Genomic DNA, 24,489 nt, shown 5'->3' with positions numbered 1-24,489 from the left:
TTTATTTTTGAATGATGAATTATTAATTTATATTATGCTAACATAAATACTGCTGAGAATATACCATACCTTTATCATTGTAAAAATTGATGCATAATAATACTGAGAAAAAAACTGTTTAAATTTAATTATTTATCATCTTCAGTTTTTCTTATGTTTTTGAACCTTAGTCCTGAGGATTATGTATATCTTTTACTAAGAGTTGGACAAGATGTGGAAGCCAATCAAAACATCATGGCATGCATTTTGTATTTATTATTATTATTATTATTAGAAAATAATATGGATTTGTACTTACATTAGTTCTTCCTTTGGAAATCTTTATATATAATAAATTAACCAACTTTAATGAATATTGAAATCACAAAGAATTTGCTTTACAGTGACATCTTGCTTCTTTGCTAGTTTTCCCATCTGGTGTTCAAGTTTTGGAAATGTCTTTGTGGGAATTATGCAACAAATAGAAATTAGTCCAAAGGGTTGGGCATTTGGGTGGCTCATTTTATCTCAAACACTCTTTTACATTTAAAGGCCAGTCTATGAGTCTTGGGCCTGCCTGACCCATACCAGCCCAAAAAAATACCCGACCCGCAAATGAACTAATATTTATGTATTTCATTAAGGGGAATTTTTTGCGTAGCTCATGACGTAGAAGAGAGAAATGTTTCCTTGTTCAAAAAAGGGACTTCTAGTTTCTAGACGACAACGCGTGTAAACAAACGAGAATTTAGCCTCTTAATAAACACAAAGGGAATTAGACTGGGCTCTAAAAGTTGATCAATATAATTAGTCCGAGCCAAATTTTTAAAATAAGTCTAATTTTATTTAATTCCATTTCCCAAAATATTTAAATGGATATTTAACCAGCGGTAGAACTAGAATATCATTCTTGCTATTTTTCATTTCTTGCTATTTTGTACTAATAAAATTACTGAGAAATGACAACTTACCGTTTGAGTTATAATTGTTATAGAACATGGAGGTGGTCAGATTGAACATAAAAACCTCTGAAATTGTTGTGCATAAGCATCAAAACCACAGCCTTTGGTTTTATCTTGTATTACTCATAGCTGCAGCCAAAGGTAGACATGTTCATCTGATTGTTTCAATCTTCCAAAAAAAAAAAAAAAAGAGAAGAATAATTTTTTCAACAAGCAGTAGAGAATAAATAGATTTTATTCAAATGGTTAGGCCAATTTCAATTTCCAGCTTCAGTATCTAGACTAGATTACAAAAACACATCGGTAGGGGTTGTGGCGGCTATTCTACAACTCACCGCTCATTCAATACCCCGTGTCATACATTTCTGGGTATACTGAAAATAAAAGGGAAAATTAGTCATAAAGTAGAATTTACAGTAAGGGTAAGAAAAACAACCATTGAATTAGGAGTCAGGTTGCTCAGATTTCAGAGGTGTGCCCGATGAGGATGCACAATTCCCATTTTGAAGGTAGAGGCTCTTGGACACCGTAGAATCATTAACCAGACCAACGTCAACGTCGTCAAAGTTCAGTGTGCCTCTGACCTTCCTATTACTGAAGCAAAAGATGCAAAAAGCAATGTCATTGATTTAGAACAGATAAATTTTATACGCTGGAGGATGTTGCTAAAGAGAAGCATACCCATTTAAACGATTGTTGATTGCAGTCAGGTCTTTTGAAGGGCTCTGGTATGCATGAGTGCTCTCTCCCACACAAGCATAATAGCTTTTTGAGCTATGTGATATTAAAGCATCCATCTGAAAGCATGAGAACAGATCAAATTACACATTTAATTGATAAGGCCTTCTGCAGTAAATTGTCTCATGGTAGAAATACATTAGCTGTTATTTTCAGTCACTTGGCATCAAATAATTGATGCTGTACAATATTCAAGCAGAGAAACAAAGAAAACTCTAAACAAAATAATTGAGAAATAAATATGTACCTTGGACGTCCGTAATGGAGAGACATACACATTATGTGTTGCAGAAACTTTCTTTGGAGACATATCAGGGAGACTTGGAAAAGGCGATACTTTAGGTGATGCAGGGCATTGACCTGATTGGCCACAAACAAAAGCATGTTAAAATAATGATTTGGAACGACAACAGCAGGCAATGCTGAAAAATGTACCATCTTTATTATTATTGACTTCAGGTGTTGGACTAGCTTTTGTGATTGCTCCAGCAGAACCAACCTCCACCAGCAAAGGCTTCGCAGCAGGAATGAATATTTCATTGTAAAATGTAATAATATCAACATGATCTTGGCCTGTCCTCTGTTTTGAGACCGTTTAATAGGTTAGATGTCCACAAAGTACAACAGCAAATAGAGTAACATAAGGCAGCATACCCCATTGTGGCGTGCTGATGACCAATCAATAAACACACTGCGGAAAACTTGTGGTTTACATTGTGGCTGCTTCCTATAATTGAAAATGATCTCCCTGAAGGTTAGATTCACTTTAGAAATCTGCAGAACAAAATGTAAGAGTATGATGAGGAAAAATTTAGGATCGAAATGAAAATTAAAAGGTAGCTAATAAACTCTCACAAGTTACTGATAGCAAACCTTTGCAACTCCATAGAAACAACAAAGGATGATCTGATCAATATGACGGTTAAAGAACAAAGATGTCCGCTGACTAAGTATTTGTTGAAAAAGGTGATACACATTCTCCCTTATATGCTGCTGAGACTGTTGTAACCTTTCAACCATGCCATTGATTCTGACAGCAGCTAACTTATTAATCTAGGCAGAACAAGAATGTGGAAGTGTAAATATTGGAACATAATCAAACAAATAAAGCAGCACAATGTAATCTCGACCAAATTCAAAAGTGAAGCGGAACATTCCCTGTCAAGAAAAAACTCCACTCAGAAAAAGATATTATTTTTGGGTAGAGCACCTCGACCCTTAAGGGCTAAAGGATTACGTACGATTAACATACTCATCTTCAAACCGTCTTCAATACTGTTAACAATAGGTTAAACAAATGGCTAAGACAGATATCATCCTTCAGAACATTTATCATCTTCAAGAGCAAATTTTATAAATAGAAATCCATCGATAGACGAAACAAAGTCTCAGAATGCATGAAAAGGTAGATATCTAATTGAAGCTCCCCTTTACAACTGATTCAAGCTAATCAAATGCAAGTTTAGGGTTCGAAGTTTTGTCTCAAACAAGCTGGAACACACAACTTATCATTTCAAGGTTGAACATACTCAAACCAAACCCATCTTCTCTTGAACAACAGCCTAAAGCATAAGTTTGAGCCTATACTCTCATTTATTATTCTTATAGCCTATTGAATTTTGCAGGGGTTCAATTATGAACCTGCACTTTCATATTTTTTAGTAATAACTATGCCCCTCGTAAAAATAAAATAACTTTAAGGGATTTCAATCATAAAGCTGCACTTTCATATTTCATTTTGGCGAAAGACATAGTTATTACTGAAATGTGAAAATGCAGGGTCATGATTGAACTCCCGCAAAGTTTAGGGTCAAATTTATGTATTAGGTCCTTGAACAACTGTAATGTAAGCTAGTCCAGGCTTGTTTGCACCCTAAATTCTGGAAGGATGCATGAAATGTGGCAAACATGAGAGTCTAAGAGACAGTTCCAGGTAAATGCAATCGAGTATATACCAAGAATTGCGATTCCCAAGCCAACCACCACCGCAACCAAAAACCCCAAAAAAACAAAAAAAAAAAAAAAAAAAAAGAGGATCCTTCCTCCATTACAAGCAGAGAAAAGGAAAGCCTATGCATCCCAAACTCTAAGCATATGTACAGTTATCTTATGTTGTCAAGTTGGCAATACAATGGCCATTGACATTAGAATGTTGAGTCTATTACCTTGCTAAAGAACACATTAATCCCAGTTTCCGCGCATGTTTCCCCTCCTCCCCCGGGGTTTGGACGTGTTGGACTGAAACAAAAATCCACACACAACTCGATTAGAAAATAGAGAAAAGCTGTAATATGGTGCATAAAGGTCAGAGATACCACCTAATTTCCCCTAAGAGTTCCAATTACCTGGCAAAGGCAGACTGCAAAGGTGGTGGTAGCTTTGATTTAAGGTTACTGAAAGCAAGTAGACGATCCTTCACTGGTGAAGTAAAGGAGTTCCGCTCAACTAACACACTACGATAGTCTGGGCATGGCCTTTTTGGAGACCGGATATCTCCATTCTGGCCTGGAAAATGATACATGACAAAGGACACAATGTTTGTGTCAAACAATTAAAAAGTTTGAGCTAACAACCTAGCTAACTTTAGATTAGATATTTAATTTTTTTCAAGAAAAAGAAAATATTACCTGGACACAACTCATGCTTCTGTAAAGAAGGCAATGGAGGCAAGCTGACAGAAGAGAAGTTAATATGCATAGCAATTGCATCCAAAGATGGCATTGGTTCTGCTAATAGCCCAAGACGATTTATCTCTGCAGATAAAGAGGGTCTTGCAACTGTCAAAGAATTATACATTGAGGAGCCCTTTTCCCACACCATGCTCTCCAAGAGTCGTTCTTCCAATGAATTCAAATGCCGCCTCAACTCCCTGGGGAGGGACTCCTCGTGTCTAATGAAACTCTCTATCACCTTGCTGAGATCAAAAGCTGTGATTCCAGTTCTCTCTAAAACTGCAGGAAACAGCATCGTGACAGTCTTATGCGTTGCCAGAACTAGTTCAGCAGAACATGCAAGCATACATCTGTGAAACCTCTCATTAGTTAATAAAGAGGTCAAATTAGTTGCATGCAATATCTGAGCCTCTGCTGTGCACATTGCTTCCAGAACCCTATAATACAACTTTAGAGCTTCCAATCTTCGTTGTTCTGCCCATATATTGTCCATAAGCTTTGTACTTTGCAGACTTCCAGTTACACAACGCTCTCCCAGAGCACTGCTTGGAAATATAGCCTCCAACATTATCTGTGCTCTACGTATGACATCATTAGTTACATCCCTATCACATGATGCAAGAAAGCGTTCTAACTGTGCCGATGGTTTTGATGGAAGTGGAGAAATAACAGTACGAAGCCACTTTGCAGTTGTCATTGCTGTGCTTACAGGCGTGGCAGCCATCTTAGGATTTGTGCTGCCAAAAATGCCATTTGCATGAGATGCAGGGGATTGATGGCAAGAAAGCGGACTTGTAATTGTCTTTGTTGGTGAGGACATCTGATCAAATTTTCTCTGCCCAGAACAAATAAAATGATGCTATTTTAAATATTATCATTTTTATGTCTCAGTCTTATAGAATGCGTATTTAACATAAAACTCACCTTGGTGCCAGTTACATTTATGGCACCTCCAGATAGGCTTCCTGAACCAAGTAAGCTGTCTTCATCATTGATAAATACCCTCTCATCTAGTTCACCCTTACAACGTATTGCATCATCGTAATCCTTCTCTAAAATACTTAAACTGGTCTGCAATGATGACTCTTCCATTAAATCTTCATAATAAATCAAACCATCTGCATCAAAAAGAATCAGTTCAGAAGCAAAAAATGAAAAACTGTTGCCAATTATGAAAGATCTACAGATATAAATATGGAAAACTTTTCGAACATACCTGGATTGATATCATCCAGGTTTTCATTTTTGCACTCAGGTGCCAAACGTGGCTTCTTTTTCAAGAGATCTGCTATTAAATTATTGGTCTTCTCCATTGTTTTTCTCAACTCATCTTCAGAAGTGTCGTATTTGTTGCAAAGTGATGCTAGCAAGTCAACACCTTTGTCACCCTTCTTGACTTCATACATAAAAAAATCAGATGTTAATTAACAAGTCCAAACAAAGGAACTCTCCAAGAAAAAAATCTAATGAAAAATGCTAAAAAATGCAAGACAATTACCAAACCATTGAGAGTCATTCAAATTGAAATTTCTGCAGTGAACTGGAACATGAATCATCAAAACAGCCTGAGAAATTCCATTTAATAGTAAGAATATTTCAATCTGTGCTACAGTACTAGATAATCTTGCAAAGAAACACATCTGATTTCATTCAACGGGAATGAATTCTTAGACATGAAATTTATGAAATCAATATGTGGGAAAAAAAGGTACAGTAATGTGTAATTCCTTATAACTAGGCCAGAACCACAGTATCAGTAGTTGATGAAATAAGGGAATTGTACTAACCAGCACAGACACCAAACCATTTGTGCAAGTCACCAAATCTTTAAATCTGCTGAATGCATGTACACGGAGTGCCAAAAACAGCAACCATCCAAAACGATGATATTCTGACAAATATGCTGTTTCACTGGAAACTGCCGACTGTTTATCAACATTTGCATCACTTGTCAAGAAAAGTTCCCGATACGCACGTTTGTAGTGCCTTGAACATTTAACAACAAGATACAATATTATATATGTAAAAACAGTTTTAAGGAAAAGTCTCCTAAAAGCAAAATTGCACTAAATTTCATTTACATCATAGACGATTATGCCCTGTTGCTACACTAGAAGACCAATCATGTAGCAAAATACGAAAGGTTACCTCAAAAAGATGATAAAAATACAATGTCATCAACTTTATATGATATATAGCTCATAACATACTTCTGAAGCAAACAGGAAGATAAATTTATAAATGTCACTGATAACTTTGCAGGAAAATGCAACTTCAAGAAATTCTACAAATCAGCAAAGCACCAAGTCATCAGCCTTCTAATACTTTACTAAGCATTTTCAACACAACTAAACTCAAAATATACCAGAAAGACTCTACTTGCCCTCAAAAAAGAAGTTCTGGAGTACTCAACAGGCAGATGTATGAATACCACTAAATATCTGATAATAAAGTAGTAAAAGCATGTAGCAATATCCAGAACAATAAGCCCCACAAAGAATATGCCTACCTGCTTAAAATGCTCAAGTGTACAAAATTGGCTTGCAATTCCTTTGCCTGATAGAAAAAAGTGGAAGATAAAACATGAGAAATTCTTGCACCAAGATACAGGAATATGCATCTAAAAGAGCATATCAACAAAAAAGTATAAAGCAACCGTAAAACTCTTCCACCTCAAGTCTGTTCTCCCAATCTGCACCATACATATTACTCAAGATTGGACCAGCCTTGACAACATATTGAGGTAACTCTTTAAAGAAGTCCACAATGCTGCAAGTTATGAAATGAGATGACTGGAATTAGTAGGGTGATTCAGAATTAAAACCAGCTAAATGCAAATGAATTAATGAGCACAACATACTTCAGCTTGGCACATCTCAATATTTGGCATAAAGTAAGCCCATTATCATCAGACCTCTGCTGCGAATTATCGCTACTCTTCTCGCTCAACCTCTTAACAGAATACAAAACAAAAGCAAACCAAAACCTCTCCGCTTCTTCCGACTAATAGATAAAATTTTAATTCAACTAGTTATTCAACTTATTCCCACATGAAAATAATTTGTAAAAATAATTCACAAGAAGAAAAAAAGAAAGTTGAGAACTTCACTGTTCCATTCCCAATAGATGAAATATTTGCTGACAGAAGATGTTTTGTTTCTTTGAAAAGCTGCAAAGCTTCTTTACAAGTGTCCTCATCTAAACATAATCCGGTCTGCCAATAAAACCAAATTTCCCATTAAATTAAGAGGAGGCCACACTCAGTAGTCACTAATAATTTCTGAAAATATGGAAAAATAAGAGAAAGAAAAACCAAAAAAAAATTTCAAAAGTTTATACCTTACAAAACTCTGAGAATCGCACTTCAGTGGCATCATTTCCCCCATCTCCTCCATCAGGATGTGAATTGTTGATTGGTGCCATAGTTGATTAATTTGCTGCCACTTCTATCCTAACACTGACTGGGTTACGTGTTCCAGATTGCAGTACTCTGGGGTTACAGTGGAACAGGTTCTGGATCTCCTAAAGTGGCAATCCCAACAACAATAATGAAGATATTGTAGAATGAAGAGAACTTGCAAAGACGAAGAATTAGGAAAGAAGAAGCGGAATCAAGAGAAAGACGTTAGGTGATGCAGACATGGATGACCTAACTGAGCAGTTAGTTACTAGGAACCATAGAGAAAATGAAAGAAAAGGAAGAAGTTGGAGAGAATTATAGGGATGGTAAAAGGTCGAGTACCTACAAAAATTGCACAACCTATGCCCAAACCCATCTAAATATAAGCTCCCAAGCCCGTTTAAATTTAAGCTACTCCGTGCTTAAAATTACATTTTTTATATTCGAACCCATTTTGCATTACCCAAAACTACATAAATACCCATTTAACACAGTAATTACAAGAAGTACTATTGTTACATCATGCATCCAATTTTTTTTATTGCATATAAATAATGTAGTTCTTTTAATATATAGTTTGTAAAGCAGTAAACTTTTAGTTGTTAAACGTTAAAAAGACAAAAAAAAAAAAAAAAAAAAAAAAAAAAAAAAAAAAAAGAATAGTATTACTTGTAGAACGTTGAAATCAATCTCCTCATAGAACAAGTCTCATAGGATGAATTGAAAATTAATTTTCACATGAACAATCTTACTTTTGTAGTTGGAAATACATGCATCAAATTCCAAGAAAAGAAAGCTTGTGGTTTTATGTGTGAGAATGCGAAACCAAAAAGAAAAGAAGCAAAACAGAACAGAAAAAACTAATTAAAGGTGTATATGAGTGAGAAATTAAAAGAACAACAAGGAACTTATTGGTGAGCAAAATGACAGCTATTGCAAGTTTATGAAAGTTACAGTAAAACAGTTATTAGTTGGTTTCTCATTGTTGATGAGAAAATTAATTGCAACTAAAAATTAAATTAATTGTTGCAGTTTTTTTGAGATGACAATTGCAATTTTTAACCATATATCAAAAATAATTTTTAATTTTAATTTATAAATCAATAAAGTAGGCAATAAGCTTATTCTTTTTTAAATGAAGAAACCTTTGGAGTAGCCCAAAATAAAATGATAACAAAAGAACGTTTTTTTTTTTTTTTTTTTTTTTTTTTTTTTTTTTTTTGTGGTGGGGGGAGGGGGGGGGGCGGGGGCGTAGAAAATGATAACAAAATAAACTAGGCATTTTATGTAGACTTGAACAGCATTAAACATTTCAAATACAGAAGTATAACTAGTCAGTTTCATATCAATACAAAGAGCAGAGAATTCTCATTTCTAAATGACTAATAGCTTGTTTAATTCACCAATGAACATAATCATAAAAATGATGTAAGACAGGAGTTTTCAAACAGGTTTATAGAAATTCCCTTAAGAAAAATAGCAGAACCCTAAGAAATTCCACAAAATTCCCTATTATACAGAGTACTTTTCTAACATACCTACACCTATTTATGCCCACAAAATCAAAACACATAGTCATTTACAGTGAAAACAAAAAAAATAAAAAAAAAATTAGTTACAGAGCTTTAACAGTATCAAAAATACCTAGCAAGTAGTCCAGGACTTGCGAGCCACGGAGCTTGTTGCCGAGATGGCCACACGTAGTGTCTTCATAGTGACAATAGTCAGATTGAATCTTCAGATAAAGGGCAAGAGGTAAAACAGCCACGAGAAATAAGGCAACAAGAGGAGAAATGAGCTCGACTGCTTCCACAAAAAACAACAAATTGAATTTTGTTTGAAATGCCATACCAAAATAGAAACTTACCGTTTCCTTTTGGAACAGATCTCAGAAAATCTCTTCAAAATCGGGCTGATATACAGATCCAGCACCAAAGCCCTAGCTTTAATTCAACAACAGCTTTCCAGATCGAACCATAACACAGAAACAGCAGGGTCTGATTTTTGTTTGCAGATGAAACCCTAAATCTCTCCCTTTCTCTCACTATAAGTTTGGGCCTCTTTTTGAGGAAACCCTATCAGTGTTCTGTCACTAGCGCGGGAAAATCCAACATGACTTTGTCACATACATACATGACATAATGAGACGCATACATGAAGAACCAATGGGGTAGCGACACGTCCTGTGAGTTAGGTTATTTTACCGCCAAATTTTTCCCACCGTTACGAGATTCTCTTCGAGAATGAGATTCGCCGTTATGGCGGGGTTGACGGAGTTGTTATTTTGTCTCGGAAATTGAGAGCGGCCCGTGTGGTTTGTGGGACAGACAAATCGTTTTACTGTTTCCTTTAAATGGATTCAATCATCACCGTAGTTTGGAAATAATTGAATATTAATTATATAGGGATAAAAAAGCAAAATACTTGTTGTTTGTATTTAATATGTAATTTAATTACCCAAAATAAATTATTTAAAATTTTTAGAAATAATAATATTTTTTATTTATCTCATTGTTAGAACTTTTATCATGTATTTATGCAATTAAAACTATACTATTATCATCTTTTTTTTTTTAAATGTACTATTCTTAATCTTTATTTATCTAATGGAAGCTCTTTTTTTTTTTTTCATATTTAAATAAATGCAAAACAAAATCTTAGTGGTTTCTTTAATTTGAAGTTGTTGGATTGTGATTATATTTACTTTTTGTTTTCAATTCTTGTCCCATATAAATTATGGGAACATTGATCTATAGTCTCCTTCTATAAGTACATGGACAAATGTGTGGACCGATGGACTTACTGGTGTTGATTTTTTAGCTTGGTCATAGTTAAAAATTTTTTCATCAGGCTTTTTTCTAATTTTATTGTTTTTCTCCTTTTTTTATAGCTTTTATTTCCACTCAACTCCTAATTATTTTTGAGTTACTTTTGTTTCATATAGGCTAATTTGTACTTTGTACCAAAAGAGAATAAAACTAACGATGTATTCTCTTAGTCCCAAAATATAAGTCGTTTAAGGTTTTTACATAATGATTAAGGAATCAATTAATTTTTTTATATTATAATAACACCAAAGGTAATTTGACCAAATTATCATTTATCTTAAAATCAATAGTTACTGTGAAAGTATTTATTATATCTAATGTAAATAAGAGTAACATTGAAAAAATATCGTTTATTACTTTTTAAATTTCTCAAAACGACTTATATTGTGGAATAAAATAATCACTCAAAATATCTTATATTTTGAGACAGAGTGAATATGAGATAAGAAACATAATTTCAAAACAAATAAGTAATAGTCTAAAAGAAGGGAAAAATTGCTAAAAATTTAAGTAAATATATAATAGAGTTTGCCATATAATATAAAAATTAACGTTGTGATGTGTATCATAAAGAAAAGCATTAATTAATTAAAAGAAAAATTAGACAAAGGAAAACCTATTGTTGAAGTTTTCCTTCAAATTTGTTCCTCAATTACGCTTTTCTATTTGATATATCATTAATATTTATTAGGGACTTTATATTAAATTATATTAGAAACAGACATAAAATTAGGTATTTGTAGCGATATTAGAGCCTATTCGACAATGCTAATTGTTCTAATAGCTGTTAGTCGTTGTAGTAATTGATAACACGTAGATGTGTTTTAATAGTTGTTAGTTGTTTTAACAGCTATTAACTGTTAACGATTAGATGCTAGCTATTTAAACAGTGGTTGAAAGTGAAAGTGTTTGATAAAAGCAATTGTTTAACTGACAATAAATTTAAAATAACAAAAAAGGACATTGACATATTCACCTAAAATTTTCAATTAAATTCATTATAAAAAAAAAAAAGATAATTTCACTATACCTAAATTTTGAGAATTTAAGGGAACAAAAATTAAGAAGTTCACTATTTTTCAAATAAAATTGAAAAATTTTAATATTTTAAGTGATGAATATTTTTAATTTATAATATTTGTGTGAGTTTAAATGCAAATATATAATTAAACATTTTCTTTTCCATTTAGTAATAATTATAAGCAAGCAAAATATAAAGGATGATAAAAGACGTAATACGATAACAGAAAGATTTTATATTAATTAAGGATAATGATAATATTGTAAAAATAATTTTAGTAAAAAGAGAGGAACAGTAAACGTTAGATGGATAACGTTTTAGAAAACACTCCATGGACATCTGAAAGCTACTCTATATATCAAGTTACTAAATATAATAATTTAGAGATATAGTGTTTTGACTGGTTTAAAATACTAAAAGCCAGTTGTTGCCAAAATCGCCTTAGAAAGTCAATTTCTTTAGTTAAGAACTTTTCTTCCAATCCTACATTTATTGTAATGCTCAAAATCGAAACGTCAGTATTCGGCTAATTTGTGCAAGTTTTAACTAAAACAAATTAATTGAAATATTTTAGCTTTAGCCGAACTAATGTTTAACCGAACTCAATCGAATCGTTTTAGCAGAATTAATTTTGATTATTAATCGCATCAAAGTTAAAGAAAATGAAACTTAATTAACTGGTTAAATTTAACCGAAATTTAGAATTAACCAACTTTAACTGAAATAAAAATCAAATGAAGATTTTAATTACCACTTAATTAAACTAAATATTGAAATATTTTAATTTTTAATTTTATTATCTACTTAATAAAAATGATATAGTTTTGAAAATTGGTTAATTCGATTAATTCGGTTAAATTACATTTTAACCGAACCTTTAACCCATCACTAAAAATCTAATTTTTTTTAATAAAATTTTTACCGAATATTTATTCACTGAATCGAATCGATGAACGAATGCTCATTCCCTACCAAAATTTAGTTTTGCACAACAGGATAATGAACCCAGCATTAGGTTTAACACTAAGTGTTAGACTGAGCATCTTTACATCTTAAACATTTTAAAACATTTATTTTAATATTACAAAAGTGACTTAAAAGAATTTTCGGAAAAATCTTATAGAAAAACAGGAAGAGTTTCAATATTCCTATATTTTCAATATTCCAAAATCACAGAAAAACAGTTCTAAGCACTTCTGAAATCATCCACAACCTCAAATGCATTTATCCAAATATATCTTCAACTCATCTCATTAATCATCATCAACATTCAACTCAAAATCACAATTTCTAACACATGAATAAAATTTCAGTTTCATTTAATTAAAAACATTCAAAATATTCTTTACAGGCTATAAAATAATACTGATGTTTAAAATACTGTTTACAAAATATTCTGACTCAATTAAAATCTAGGTTTTAATTATATTTACATGCCACTAGAAATATTCAGAAATTTGAAAGAACTGAGAAAAAGACTAACTGTGTCAGAAATACTGGGCCTCTGAAATCATTGATGCTCTCTATGGATCACCTACCCAATATTATCGGCAACATACGAGTTAACTAAACATAAAGCTTAGTGGTTATAAAGTTTAGTGGTGCTTATTTTCTCTAAAGAGGAAACTACAAATAAGCATTCATAATATCATATAATATCATAACTCAGTATTTTATCACAGCCAAGGCAAAATTCAGCATTTATAGCACAATTCAGTTGCAGCTTTTGCTATCATATAGAAATGCTCATTTTTATATGGATATAGAATTTACAATTTAATAGCACGTGGCAAGTAAACCTACTATAGCAGGTTAATTGATTAACTATCTATTTTTTTAAGTTGTTTTTAAGTATACTTTTTTTTCAAATTTTTCTGGATAAACTATTCTTTTAAAATAGTACAACATTTATTCGTTAATATAAAAGAAATGATTCAATAACTTTTCTTTTTTTATAACAAAAGTTTATATCTTACTCTAAAATAAAGTGGTTCACTAAAATTTGAATACTGCAATGAAGAAGCATTAGGATTGTTCCATGATGTATTGATTGTAGACCAAGTACATTTATTATCGTCATCAAATCTATTTTCATTGCTTGACGTGACATTCTTCTGAGTTATCCTAGTTGCAGACAGTGTATAAAAGTTTAAGAAGGCAAACTTAACTTACAGATGGCTATATACAGGCTTTGCCATTATCACACTAGAACACTTCCGGAGAGTTGCAACCAGCCAACTGTACATGTTCTGTCCTGCAAAAACAGAGAACATTTTGTCTTAAAAGACAGCTGTGCAGTGAAAAGGGAGGAACATTTATTGGCAAGTGACACCCAATCTAAACCTTTAGTCAGCTGAACAATATTTTCTTTATGTCTATGTCATGCACCGCCATTTCTGCAGCCGGTGACACTTCATAAAACTGTTACCTCCAATTGAATGATGAATTAGCAGCGACAACAACAACTAAAATCAAGAGCTGTCTGCTAAGTTCGCTTTATCTAACCATTGGGATAATCTGTTAGAAAAACACCCTTTCAAGAACACTGTCTGGGTTCTCACCGTAAGCAAATCCATTTGGTATTCTCAAAGAAGATAAGAAATTATGCAGAACTCAAGAAATGGAAATATTAATTTTAATATAACTGAGACCACATCAAATGTACTAATGAGCAGGCCCATCCAATAACCTTCGGTTGTGGCATTCAATACCAACCATGCAGAGCAAGAGAATCTTCACTTTTTAGTTTACCGATCTCAGTTTTAGTCTCAAGGAAAAACATTTAACCACTCCCATCCCAGTAATCAAAGAACTCATCCTTTTGAGGCTGCAAAGTTGATATACTTCCCTGACCCCAGCCTTTCTGTACCCGCTTAAGGGCTTTCAGTGCAATTCCACTGCCATCGTCTCTGTGAAACATGGTGTAAAAAACTTAAAAAGTATTACACAGTACAGAGAGAATTGAAATGGGAAATTCAAATTGCATTAATCACAGCTCCAAAAGGCTTCTTATGAATTACAAGGAGCATAATGCTAAGTTCCTTAAGGATAATCAAAGAGGAAGATGTGAATATTTCAGATTCCAAAATGGGAGACTGATGTTGCATGCTAGTACACATATTACAGAGCAACTCTAAATGAACTTCTTGAGAGACACTAGTTAAGAAAAAGAAACTTGACAAATTAAATGTTTTCTAGGTAGAATTGGGTTGTGCTTGTTGATGCATGCCAAACAAATGTTTAGGCACCATCCAGTGATCCAAATGGAAAAACTGTAGCAAGTACACCGCACATGGAAAGTATAATTAAAAGAACAGAAAAGTTTATGGGAAATATTTTTTCAGATTCTATCGACCTGTTCACTGATATGTCTAATTGTATCATAATTCTGTTAAACAAATGTCCAATGATGGTATGATTTTTATACTGAATCCCAATGAAAATGTGATTATAGCTTGATTGATTTAAGGTTCTCAAACAAAAACTTGTACAAATTTTTGAACGAAAAGCAATATACATGAAGGGAAAAATGGTAGCAGTTCACATAACCAAACTATTTGAAGTTTTAGTTCCAAGCCATCATAGAAAAAATAAAGGAGATAAAAGAACAGAAGTAAGACAAATATATACATATACCTGTGCACTATGGCCTGCCAGTCACTTTCACCATCCTTTATTTTGTTCCTATGGATGGGATTCCTAACTTGAGTATAAGCCTTATTTTCTGTCCTACCTTCTGAAGCCATTTCCATCATCCTTCCTGCAAGTTTATCAGCTTCATGTTTATTACCCATCTTACTGAAGCTGTCGATCAATGGCATGAATGATGCAGGGTCAAATTGATATCCTTTATCAATCAATTTATTTAGAACGCCACTGGCAGCTTCCATCATTCCATCCTTACAAAGTCTCTCGATAAGATCTTTATAGAGAAAGTTTTCCAGATCAAAATCTCTATCTAAAGCAGTTATAAATAGCTTGTTTGCTTCAGCAACATCTCCAACAAGTAGCTCATTGAACATTGAACCATAAAGGGCTTCATTGTGGCCACACATATTCAACGCAATATCAAACACTTCATGTGCTGTCTTAAAATCGCTGGCCTTGCAAAAAGCTTTAATTAACATTCTGAAGGAAGAGATATTTGGTGAAATGCCATTTTGCAGCATCTCATCCAACACAGAAGGTGCATCTTTAATTCTTCCTCCCTCACAGAGGCAGTTAAGCACCATGTTGTATGTGGAAACATTAGGAGAAACCCCTTTTTCTTTCATTTCATCAATCATTCCATAAACTTCAAATATTTGGTTTTTACTTCCTAAGCCCTGGATCAGCGAATTATAAGTTTGAAGGGTCTTGTTGCAACCTTTTTTCTCCATGTCCTTGAGTACACGAAATGCAGATGATATTTTTCCTTCTCTGCAGAAGCTTTGTATAAAAGTATCATAAATGGCCGAATCTGGCTGCAAGTTTTTCCCCATCATCTCAATGAACTTCTTCTTAGCATCATCAAGCCTTCCTGCCTTGCATAAACCACTAATTATGGTTGAATATGTGATCAAATCTGGTATGCATTTCTTCGTGCTACTACTATTATCAACGAGGCCAATAAATGAGTTCCCCAAGTTCCCAAGAGCTGCACTTCCGTGAGTCCACATCTCAGTTACAATTTCAATTGCCTTGTCCAACTGTCCACTATTGCACAGGCCATCAATTACAATATTGCAGGTCACAGTATCCACACCGTAACCCTTCTCATTCATCCTTTTTAGCAATTCCTCCGCTTCTGATATTCTGCCCTCCTTCCATAAACTGTGAAGCAAAATGTTACAAGTATAAATATTTGGAAAACAATTATTTCTCATCATATCATGTAGAAGATTATTCGCTTCAAAAATCTTCCCCTTATTGCAGTAACCGTGAAGTAAAGTACTGTAAGTTATTGTATCTGGTGAAATACCACTCTGTATCATTAAACCCATCAACATTCTTGCATCAGAGAGCATTCCATTCTTGCATAGCCCATCTATAACAATATTGTAAGAGTATATATTAGGCTCTATACCAATACCTAGCATCTCTTTAAAAACTAACTGCGCCTCCAGGAGCATTCCTTTCCTGACCAAACCTAACAACCAAATATTATAACTCCCTGAATTCATCATATTGCCATTTCTTTTCATAGTCTCAACCAGAGTCCTGGCTTCCTCTAACATCCCTTCCTTGCAGAATCCCATAAGCATTAAATTATAAGTTATCACATTAGGCCGAGGCAGTCCTAAATCTTCATCAATTTGCATATCTCTAAAAATCCTAGAAGCTTCAAGAATCTTCCCCGAGCTACAAAGAGCTGATATCCTAGAATTAAAAGTCACCACATCTGGAGACAACCCCTCCTCAATCATCCTATCTACCAATTCCTCAGCATCATTAATCTTACCTTCCCTGCAAAAACTTGAAATCAAGGTATTATACACAACCCTATTCGGTGAAAAACCCAAACTTCTCATTTCCCTCAAAAGCTCCAACCCTTTGCTAGCAAACCCAGCTCTGCAGTACCCCCGAACCAAAATCCCAAAACTGAACTCATTCGGTTTACAGCCTTTTTCAGGCATTTTATCGAACAATTCCTGTGCATCCTCCAAACAACCAGAATCACATAACAATCCGATCAAAAGATTGAAAGTATAAGTCTCAGGCGATACACCTGCAATAACCATATCTTCGAGTAACCAAGATACAGAATCAACACGACTCTGTCTAATGCAAGATTTAAGGAGAATATTATACAAATATACAGAAGGCGGCTTTTCTGGAAATCGAAACCTCAAGGACTTGAAATAAGAAATGGCCTTATCTGAGAGATCTGATTTAGCTAAAGTAGTAACTAGAGATTCGAGAGAAGGATCCCAAGTTTCCAGAGATGGTGAATTAATAAGAAGTTGGTGAAAATGATCGAGTTCATTAAGCATTTTAGCGCGAATGAGGATACGGGTAATGATGGGTATTGATTCGTAACGGTGAATTGGTGAGATGGGTAGCGAGAGAATGCGCTTGAAGAGGTGCCATGCGAGTCTGGGATTGTGGGTGTTTTTGAGGAGAACTTTTGTGAGTTTAGTTGTTGGGTCCATTTCCTAACGGTCTACTGTGTTGGAGGCGCGAGAGAGTGTTTTTTAGCTGTACGGATAATGTAGTTGGTTTAAATAGGAGCTTATCTTCGTAAACTCCAATGTACTTTATTCTGAACCTCTCGGTCTAACTTGTTTGTACTTCTATCTTATTTATAAAATGGTGGTGTTTCAGGAAAATAGAAATAGGGATCAATTGTCATTTTCCAACTCTCCCCTGCTTTGTTCTCTTCTCCTCTCTACAGATATTGCTTTCCACCAGCACAAGTCAAGGCACAGCAGCAACGCGAGCTAACCAGTAACTCTGATGAAGTTATGTATGAAAATTCTTTTTCCTCTCATCCATGCTCTGCAATATTTTTCCGTTTGATTTGTTTTTGTTGTCTTTGATTTGTTTTTATGTCTCTTCTTAATCGTTTGTGTTTCTCATCTATTATTTGCTAAGGTTGCAGGAAAGGAATTATCATAAACTAAGTTGGCAAAAAGCGAAGAAGAATCGCTTTTGTAAGTAACATCTCTTGCTTTGGCATAATTTTGCTCTTGGGCTGAGGCCCATGTGTTAGACTATTCTCAATACCAAGGGCATAACTGTAATTTAATAAAGGACCAAATTATTGCCGAAGACACATCGGCAATTATAATCAAAAGACCGTGCAATACAAGTTAAAAGGATTTATTATTCTTAGTGAGGTTCGGTGTCTATCCCTAGTGTTATTCTCGTCTCCCTCGTTCGGTCATTAACTTATCCAACAACTACATCTTAGCTATAAAAATTCTCCCTGCTCACTAAAAATGCATTATCTTTCTTATATTATTCTCAGTTTAAATTCTATAATTATCAAATAACTCGCCTCATCTTTCAATCTGAAAGCAAAAACTTCAGCAATCCTCAAAGTATTATGGCCAGCAATGATCTTCAAATCGCTGAGCAAACCCATATGACAAATCTAGAGAATTTTCCAACATTGAACAAAATGAAACAAATTCCTCTATAAAAGATCCTCAACCCAGACTTATAAAAATTTCTCTGCTATCCTATTTTAGAAGCTCACAAACAACTCAAGAGATATCAACACACCTATAAACGAAGAATTTCCGGTAAATGGATGAGCAATAGAGACTATTGAGGACAAAATCATAATGGAAAATTGAGACAACTTGTATTCTGTCTGTCTCGAACATTAATCCTCACCCAGAAGTATTGAAGAAAATTTCAAAACCAAAGGCTATTTGCCTCCGTAGTGCTCAACTCTATTCTCCAGTCAAAACAGTGCGCTCTAAATGGAGTAATAAGGTTAAGTGGCTCCGAGCTAAGCTTTGGTCGGACTTAGATCTCTATATCTCAATTGCATTTTTAAATGGAATGAGATGGTGGTAATTAGATTAAACAGAGTTGAACAATTTACCTTGCTATTTATAACTGGGTAAGAAATCTAGTTTATTCTAAACTAAATACTAAAAGAATCTAATGCTGAAATTGAGTTCTTTTGATAAAAGGTTCTAATTTGCATTGTTTTCAACCGGATTTGTTAACTCACGAATCGGTTGTTGATCCGATCCGGTCCTTTTTTTTTTTTTTTTGTGCAAATCGGACAACTTTAATTCTAAAGAAAAGAAGTCTAGTTTTTCATTATAAACTAAATGGATCAAGTGGTTAAGGCACAAATGTGCCGTTTATTTAATAAAATAGCTAAAAATTATTTAGTATACAAATGTTTTATATTTTGTGTGATTTATGATTGTTTAAATATTATTATAACACTTATTTATTATCATGTTGAATATATAATATTTCGTTTGGATAATAAAGACATTGAATATACAATTATAAATTAATACTAGGCGATGAATAGTTTGAAAAATAAGTATTAGATGATAAATGATTTGACATTTGACATTTAGATGATAGATGAATAGTAATGTATTTAATATTTAAACTTATAATGAATTGCATTTTGATTGGTTCATCCTCCTTGTTATATGTCATTTACTTTCAAAAAAATGGAGGCAATAAGCATTTGAAAAGTTAGTAGAACCTATCATGTATGTTAAGGAAACAAGGGAGGGGATAGTAAAATCTAAATAAATCACCTGAAATTAAAGATCCATATCAGGTGTTTGTTTCATCATTTCTGAAAATAAGGCTATTTTAATAATGACAAAAGTAAAAAAGCGCCTGTATGATCTGAATCACCAATCAGCTCAGTTCTGAAGAAGCTGAAGGCTCATCATCTTCAAGTTTCTCAATTACTGATTGTCTTGCTGGCGGACCAAACAAACTTAGTATCACCTGAAAATCACAACAAAAAGAAATCTATGATGATTATACGTCCTCAATACCTTATTTTATGGCATAGCTCCTCCCTGGGAGCAATCACATTCATATAAAAGAATAATGCCTCTTCTTCTTTTTCTTGACGATAAAGCACTAATGCTTTGTTTGGTTCGTCTTGGAAGGTTTTAAGGCCACATAAACAGAGCAATAACTGAGTCAGACAGATAATGGTTACGGTAATAGATGGATCAGTGAACTTACTGGTAGAAATACAAGCCCATGCAAGAAACCAATAAGAACCAGTGCCAGATACATCTGAAAGTAATAAACCTGTAGAACCCATAATACCATTTTTATGTTTCTGAACCAATCAAAATTATAAATCAAGGACCAAAGAAAAGAGGTAGACCACAAAAATCTCTGATCTTGAGAAGAAAAGGACGATGACCCCAACAAGCTTTGTCAGTGTAATTCCACTGCCAAAAGAAAATAATAATAAGTGAGCAGTTAGATTGCCAAGTAAATTCCAAATACATCCTAGCACAAAAATGGACCATAACAAGGGTTCTAAACAGAACATTGCACAAAAGAATGCTTCAATTGAAATCATGATTGCATCTGCTACGATTATACATTAATTTGTAGGAATTAACTTCAGAAACTGATTGCACAGTGATTATGTCATGATCCAGAATTCAGTAGGCAGAATAGGGTATAAGAACAACCTGAACACAGAAGCTCCCATGGTACCCAGAGCCTCCTTAGCCCTATGGTTCCTATCCCCATGGCTTACCTGTGCGAAACAGCACAAGATTGCAGGATATTAGTAACTGAAAATATAATCTAGGATGGTATATCTGGAAGACTTGGTGTTATATATTGGGAAATAGAAGTGGTTCTTACTGTCTTAAGGTTACTTAGCAGGTAAATATAATGCGTCTATAACATTCTTTCAATCACAAAAGCACAAAAATATTGAAAAGAAAGAGAAATAAAATCCAGAAACAACTCTTAACAATCATGAACTCCCACAAATAAGCTGCTACCTAGTCCAAGTCTCCAAGAACAGAACCCAAGAACAGAATCCAAAAACAGAGCCTTAAGTGATATTACAACAGTGGGTAATACGAACCAAAAAGGCATGTGCAATATGCACACAGAACTCGACAGCAATTCCTATTGACATTATGAGGTTTACAACAGACACTGCATTTAGTTGTATATCCAGGATCGCCATTACACCCTGCAGCATTCACATGAAATCCTTTGTGAATCTACAGTTGAAATTGAAAAATAGCAAGAAATGAAAAGATTTGGAGAAAAATAGAATTTCTTTTAATTGAAATCCACATGCATAGAGGAGTTTCAGTTTTCATACCATCAGATCCACAACAATCATCATCAAAACCAGCAGAATGATAGCTGAACTCCAGAAACTGTATTGAAATGCAATCCCAGAGCATCCAAATTAAAAATAAGTCAATTAAGATGGTAAAAAAATGGTGCCTTAAACAGTAAGTGAAAACAAGGATCAAGGGCTAGAGAGAGAATTCAAACCTGGAAGTGATAAGCAGGCAAACGATAAATATAACACCTGCACAATATCACATGACAAACAAATGATAGCACGCACAAGCTGAAATACAGAAGCTACCCAAAGAAGAGAACAGAAAAAAGAAAATGTGGTGGAGCATTAACAATAAAGGAATAGTCAACACACAGGAAAATATCACTGACACAAATGCAACATACTAAAACAAGTGAAGGAAATAGGAAAAGGGAGAAGGGGTTGATATCTATTGAAACTAGTATTTCAATAGCATAAAACATTGTAGCAATGCTCCTATTTCAACTGTTAAAGACTTGCACATCAGACAAAAACAGAATTGCAATGAGTGTTTTTTCGTAAGAAATTAGGTTGCCAAAAAGACAACCTAAATTAAAGAGACCAAATCAACCTGACACCATTTCGGACATTCATAGCAGGCATCACATACACATCCCACTTCATTGATGGTGGATATAAAACACCATAATATATTATCCTATCATAAGAAATGGAGTGCAAGGATGGAAAGACGAGGAAAAAAGCCCTTGAAAAGCCTCCAGCTCTTTCAGTTTTTGCTGCCGAGACCTTATGAAACTTGTATTCTGTTGAGTCCTCCAACTTGCCAATTAGGTACCACTGAGCACAATTCTTAGAAATTGTTACATGAGTGCAAGACGCACCAGTAACTGTAAGCGGGTGGTTCTAGAAATTGTTGGTATGAAAAATTTCTGATCAAAATAGTAAATTGTCCATTCTGTTATAATTATAGCCAAGATCCAATATTATTGAATCATCATTGTTTTTTTAATTCTACTAATTTCCATATTGAAATTAAAAAAAAAAAAAAAAAACTTGTTTAATTGAATCCACTATAGCAAAACAAACAATTAAATAACTTATTTCTCATCATTGAATCTGGACAATTGCACCAAATTAACGAGTTCGAGAGCAATAAACACAAATCACAATTCAGGGCCCCAACTAAGCCTTAATCCCAAATTAAAGGCTCAATATAACAAAATCAATAAACTTAGAAGGATTTCTATTTTATTTTCCTTAAGAAAGACAACACATTTAAAAGAAAAATAAAACAGGATTTGAAGATTTAGTGTCATAATATGAGAATAGCATCTACAATACTAACCAAGTGCTATAGCAATATTGATCAAAGCAATCCTCCAAATATCCAGATATTGCTCAAAGAAGATGTAGAACACAGAATATGGAAAGATATTGATCTGCATCAAACAAGAAATGACAACAAGTTTTTATTTATTTAATTTTACCAACTAATGATAAAAAGACGAAAAAGGATGAAAAGTGAAACAGATGGAAATCAAAGAATGCAGGAAAGCAAATATAGAGAACTTCTGGAAAAAATACAGGCAAATGATCCAGGAGTTTATGTTAAATCAGGAGCCAGTACTGAACCAATCTCTAAGGATCCTACCAGAGATGTGCATCTCACTTTGAAGATGTAAATATATCAATTACCAGAGATATGCATCTCACTTTGAAGATGTAAATATATCAGTGCAACTCAAAGCACCATAAAATTGACATCATATCAAGTATCAAACATGCGAATAGAATATAATTTCCAAGAAACAGCTAGTGGCACCAATATAGTGCTCCAATTCAGAAATCAATTCAAAAGAAATAGATGCTTTAGATAGAAAAAAGTCACATGATTGACCAATTTAATTGGAATACATAGCATATAAGAAATTAGTTTCCCACTCTAAATGCATTTGATGTAACTTCCACAAGGAAAGCAGTATTAGTCGCTGAATCATAGAAACCAATAAGCACATTTCTAAAGGAAGTAAGAGAAAGCAGAAGCAGAATTTTTAGGCACCTTTTTGCCTCTCATGAGTAATGACTAGAAATGAAAAGATAACAATTTATTCAAATATTTCCATTGTAAACAGTTACTCTTAAAGCCTATTCATACAGTAATGGATACTAATGAAAAGACATCATGGCATGCTGAATTCAAACCTTCAAAGAATCAGAAATTCTTGAACTGAATTCCCTTGCAGCTCGCAGTGCATTAACATAGTCACCCTGAGAAATGTGTCGTACAAAGCAAAAAATAAAAAGGATGCTCAACAAAATTTGCCAAAATTGTACTCAAACTTCTTTTAATAGCTTTGCAGTACTTGTCTGTTAAGTGGCGTGTGATATGTACGAAACTCTGAGGCTCGTATAACACCAGTCTCATAACCTGACAAACAGTTCAAAGCGATGAAGTAAAAAATGAAGCCACTCTACTCAATGAAAGAGAAATGCCAATCTCACTAACCATTTAAATCCACACTATTTGTGTAAGCGCCATGGCCACCCTTGGCACAATCAGCAGATGGCAGAGCATTAAGGAACCACGGAAGCTTCTCCCTAAATTGCACTGTAGATGGTCGATTATTGACCAAATCGGAATGGCGAAAACACTGGAAAACAATCTTAAATCTCAGACCTTGAAATCCTTGCATATGGTGCAAGTAATCAAATAATAATCGACATCCCATTCTCCTTTCCATATAAACTGAGCTATTCAAATAATAATCTGTAAGCAACTAGGGCACCCAGGAAAATACACATGCGCGCACGCACACACACAGAGAGAGAGAGAGATTACCGTAGTACAGTCTTTGCAAACTCCACCTATGTCACAATAACCTTCATCAGGTGAGCAGCAAGGTGGCTGAAAAAGAAAGATCATTACTTTGGTATAACAATTAACAAAACAGGAAACAAGCATAAGTTACTAAAAGCCCCGGTATGTTTGCTGTAATATATACTCTGGTTCCCTTTATTTTTAAAATTATTAATTTTGGTCCTCATACTCCAATCAGCTAGAAGTGCAAGTTTTTGAGGAAAAAAATTTTCATGGACTAACTGAAATTAAATTTTAAATTTTACAGACTAGAGTATAGT

At 33.9% G+C, this 24,489-nt stretch overlaps 3 protein-coding genes across 8 annotated transcripts in view; all 3 read right to left on the bottom strand.

Annotated features, from left to right (window-relative positions):
* Positions 1–1,158: 1,158 nt before the first annotated feature.
* Positions 1,159–9,848, bottom strand: LOC105630085 (retinoblastoma-related protein). 2 transcript variants are annotated; one of them, XM_012211776.4, is made up of 20 exons: positions 9,619–9,848; positions 9,396–9,486; positions 7,691–7,873; positions 7,461–7,565; positions 7,212–7,354; positions 7,024–7,120; positions 6,861–6,907; positions 6,139–6,337; positions 5,850–5,916; positions 5,568–5,747; positions 5,276–5,469; positions 4,307–5,186; positions 4,025–4,184; positions 3,845–3,917; positions 2,553–2,732; positions 2,334–2,453; positions 2,115–2,259; positions 1,927–2,039; positions 1,623–1,738; positions 1,159–1,535 (listed from the first exon to the last, which is right to left on the bottom strand). In XM_012211776.4, the coding sequence occupies exons 3-20, from the start codon at positions 7,772–7,774 to the stop codon at positions 1,385–1,387; spliced, it is 3,054 nt and encodes a 1,017-aa protein (XP_012067166.1). In that variant the 5' UTR covers positions 7,775–7,873; positions 9,396–9,486; positions 9,619–9,848; the 3' UTR covers positions 1,159–1,384. The 2 variants fall into 2 exon arrangements, with proteins under 2 accessions (XP_012067166.1, XP_089580494.1); XM_089724368.1 differs by lacking the exons at positions 7,024–7,120; positions 7,212–7,354; positions 7,461–7,565; ... (1 more) ...; positions 9,396–9,486; positions 9,619–9,848 and having other exon boundaries at positions 6,139–6,276; positions 6,861–6,879.
* Positions 9,849–12,887: 3,039 nt separating this feature from the next.
* Positions 12,888–18,158, bottom strand: LOC105630086 (Pentatricopeptide repeat (PPR) superfamily protein). Of its 3 annotated transcripts, XR_005178445.2 has the most exons (4): positions 15,237–18,158; positions 13,944–14,509; positions 13,773–13,854; positions 12,888–13,134 (listed from the first exon to the last, which is right to left on the bottom strand). XR_005178445.2 is itself a non-coding variant. In XM_012211777.4 (2 exons), exons 1-2 carry the CDS (start codon positions 17,729–17,731, stop codon positions 14,383–14,385), a joined length of 2,622 nt encoding a protein of 873 aa, XP_012067167.1. In that variant the 5' UTR covers positions 17,732–18,158; the 3' UTR covers positions 12,888–14,382. The 3 variants fall into 3 exon arrangements, 1 of the variants encoding a protein (XP_012067167.1); XR_001046666.4 differs by having other exon boundaries at positions 12,888–13,854; XM_012211777.4 differs by having other exon boundaries at positions 12,888–14,509.
* Positions 18,159–19,631: 1,473 nt separating this feature from the next.
* LOC105630087 (Patched family protein) overlaps positions 19,632–24,489 on the bottom strand; it is a 39,796-nt gene continuing 34,938 nt past the window's right edge. For all 3 annotated transcript variants that reach the window (XM_020677779.3, XM_012211778.4, XM_089725077.1), the window contains 12 exons: positions 24,191–24,256; positions 23,858–24,002; positions 23,715–23,779; positions 23,554–23,619; positions 22,697–22,790; positions 21,561–21,597; positions 21,382–21,439; positions 21,136–21,246; positions 20,729–20,796; positions 20,413–20,479; positions 20,265–20,333; positions 19,632–20,018 (listed from right to left, as the gene is read on the bottom strand). In XM_020677779.3, coding sequence (XP_020533438.1) covers positions 19,926–20,018; positions 20,265–20,333; positions 20,413–20,479; positions 20,729–20,796; positions 21,136–21,246; positions 21,382–21,439; positions 21,561–21,597; positions 22,697–22,790; positions 23,554–23,619; positions 23,715–23,779; positions 23,858–24,002; positions 24,191–24,256 — 939 coding nt within the window. In that variant the 3' untranslated portion in view covers positions 19,632–19,925. The remainder of the gene's footprint in view (positions 20,019–20,264; positions 20,334–20,412; positions 20,480–20,728; positions 20,797–21,135; positions 21,247–21,381; positions 21,440–21,560; positions 21,598–22,696; positions 22,791–23,553; positions 23,620–23,714; positions 23,780–23,857; positions 24,003–24,190; positions 24,257–24,489) is intronic.

This window comes from Jatropha curcas, chromosome 1, assembly GCF_041381405.1.
Source record: "Jatropha curcas cultivar XTBG-Jc1 chromosome 1, XTBG_Jcur_1.0, whole genome shotgun sequence".
Lineage (NCBI taxonomy): Eukaryota > Viridiplantae > Streptophyta > Magnoliopsida > Malpighiales > Euphorbiaceae > Jatropha > Jatropha curcas.
Note: the sequence above shows the minus strand (reverse complement) of the source record. Positions and strands in the feature narration are given on the sequence as shown.

What these genes read in the sequence shown, in the direction of transcription:
- LOC105630085 (XM_012211776.4), bottom strand. Translation starts at nt 7,774, where the DNA reads ATGGCACCAATCAACAATTCACATCCTGATGGAGGAGATGGGGGAAAT. An exon ending in CATCTATTGGGAATGGAACA is followed by an intron (nt 7,355 to 7,460) that starts GTGAAGTTCTCA and finishes TTTATCTATTAG; the next exon opens with TCGGAAGAAGCGGAGAGGTT. An exon ending in ATCAACAATCGTTTAAATGG is followed by an intron (nt 1,536 to 1,622) that starts GTATGCTTCTCT and finishes CTTTTGCTTCAG; the next exon opens with TAATAGGAAGGTCAGAGGCA.
- LOC105630086 (XM_012211777.4), bottom strand. Translation starts at nt 17,731, where the DNA reads ATGGACCCAACAACTAAACTCACAAAAGTTCTCCTCAAAAACACCCAC. An exon ending in TGGCAGGCCATAGTGCACAG is followed by an intron (nt 14,510 to 15,236) that starts GTATATGTATAT and finishes CATGTTTCACAG; the next exon opens with AGACGATGGCAGTGGAATTG.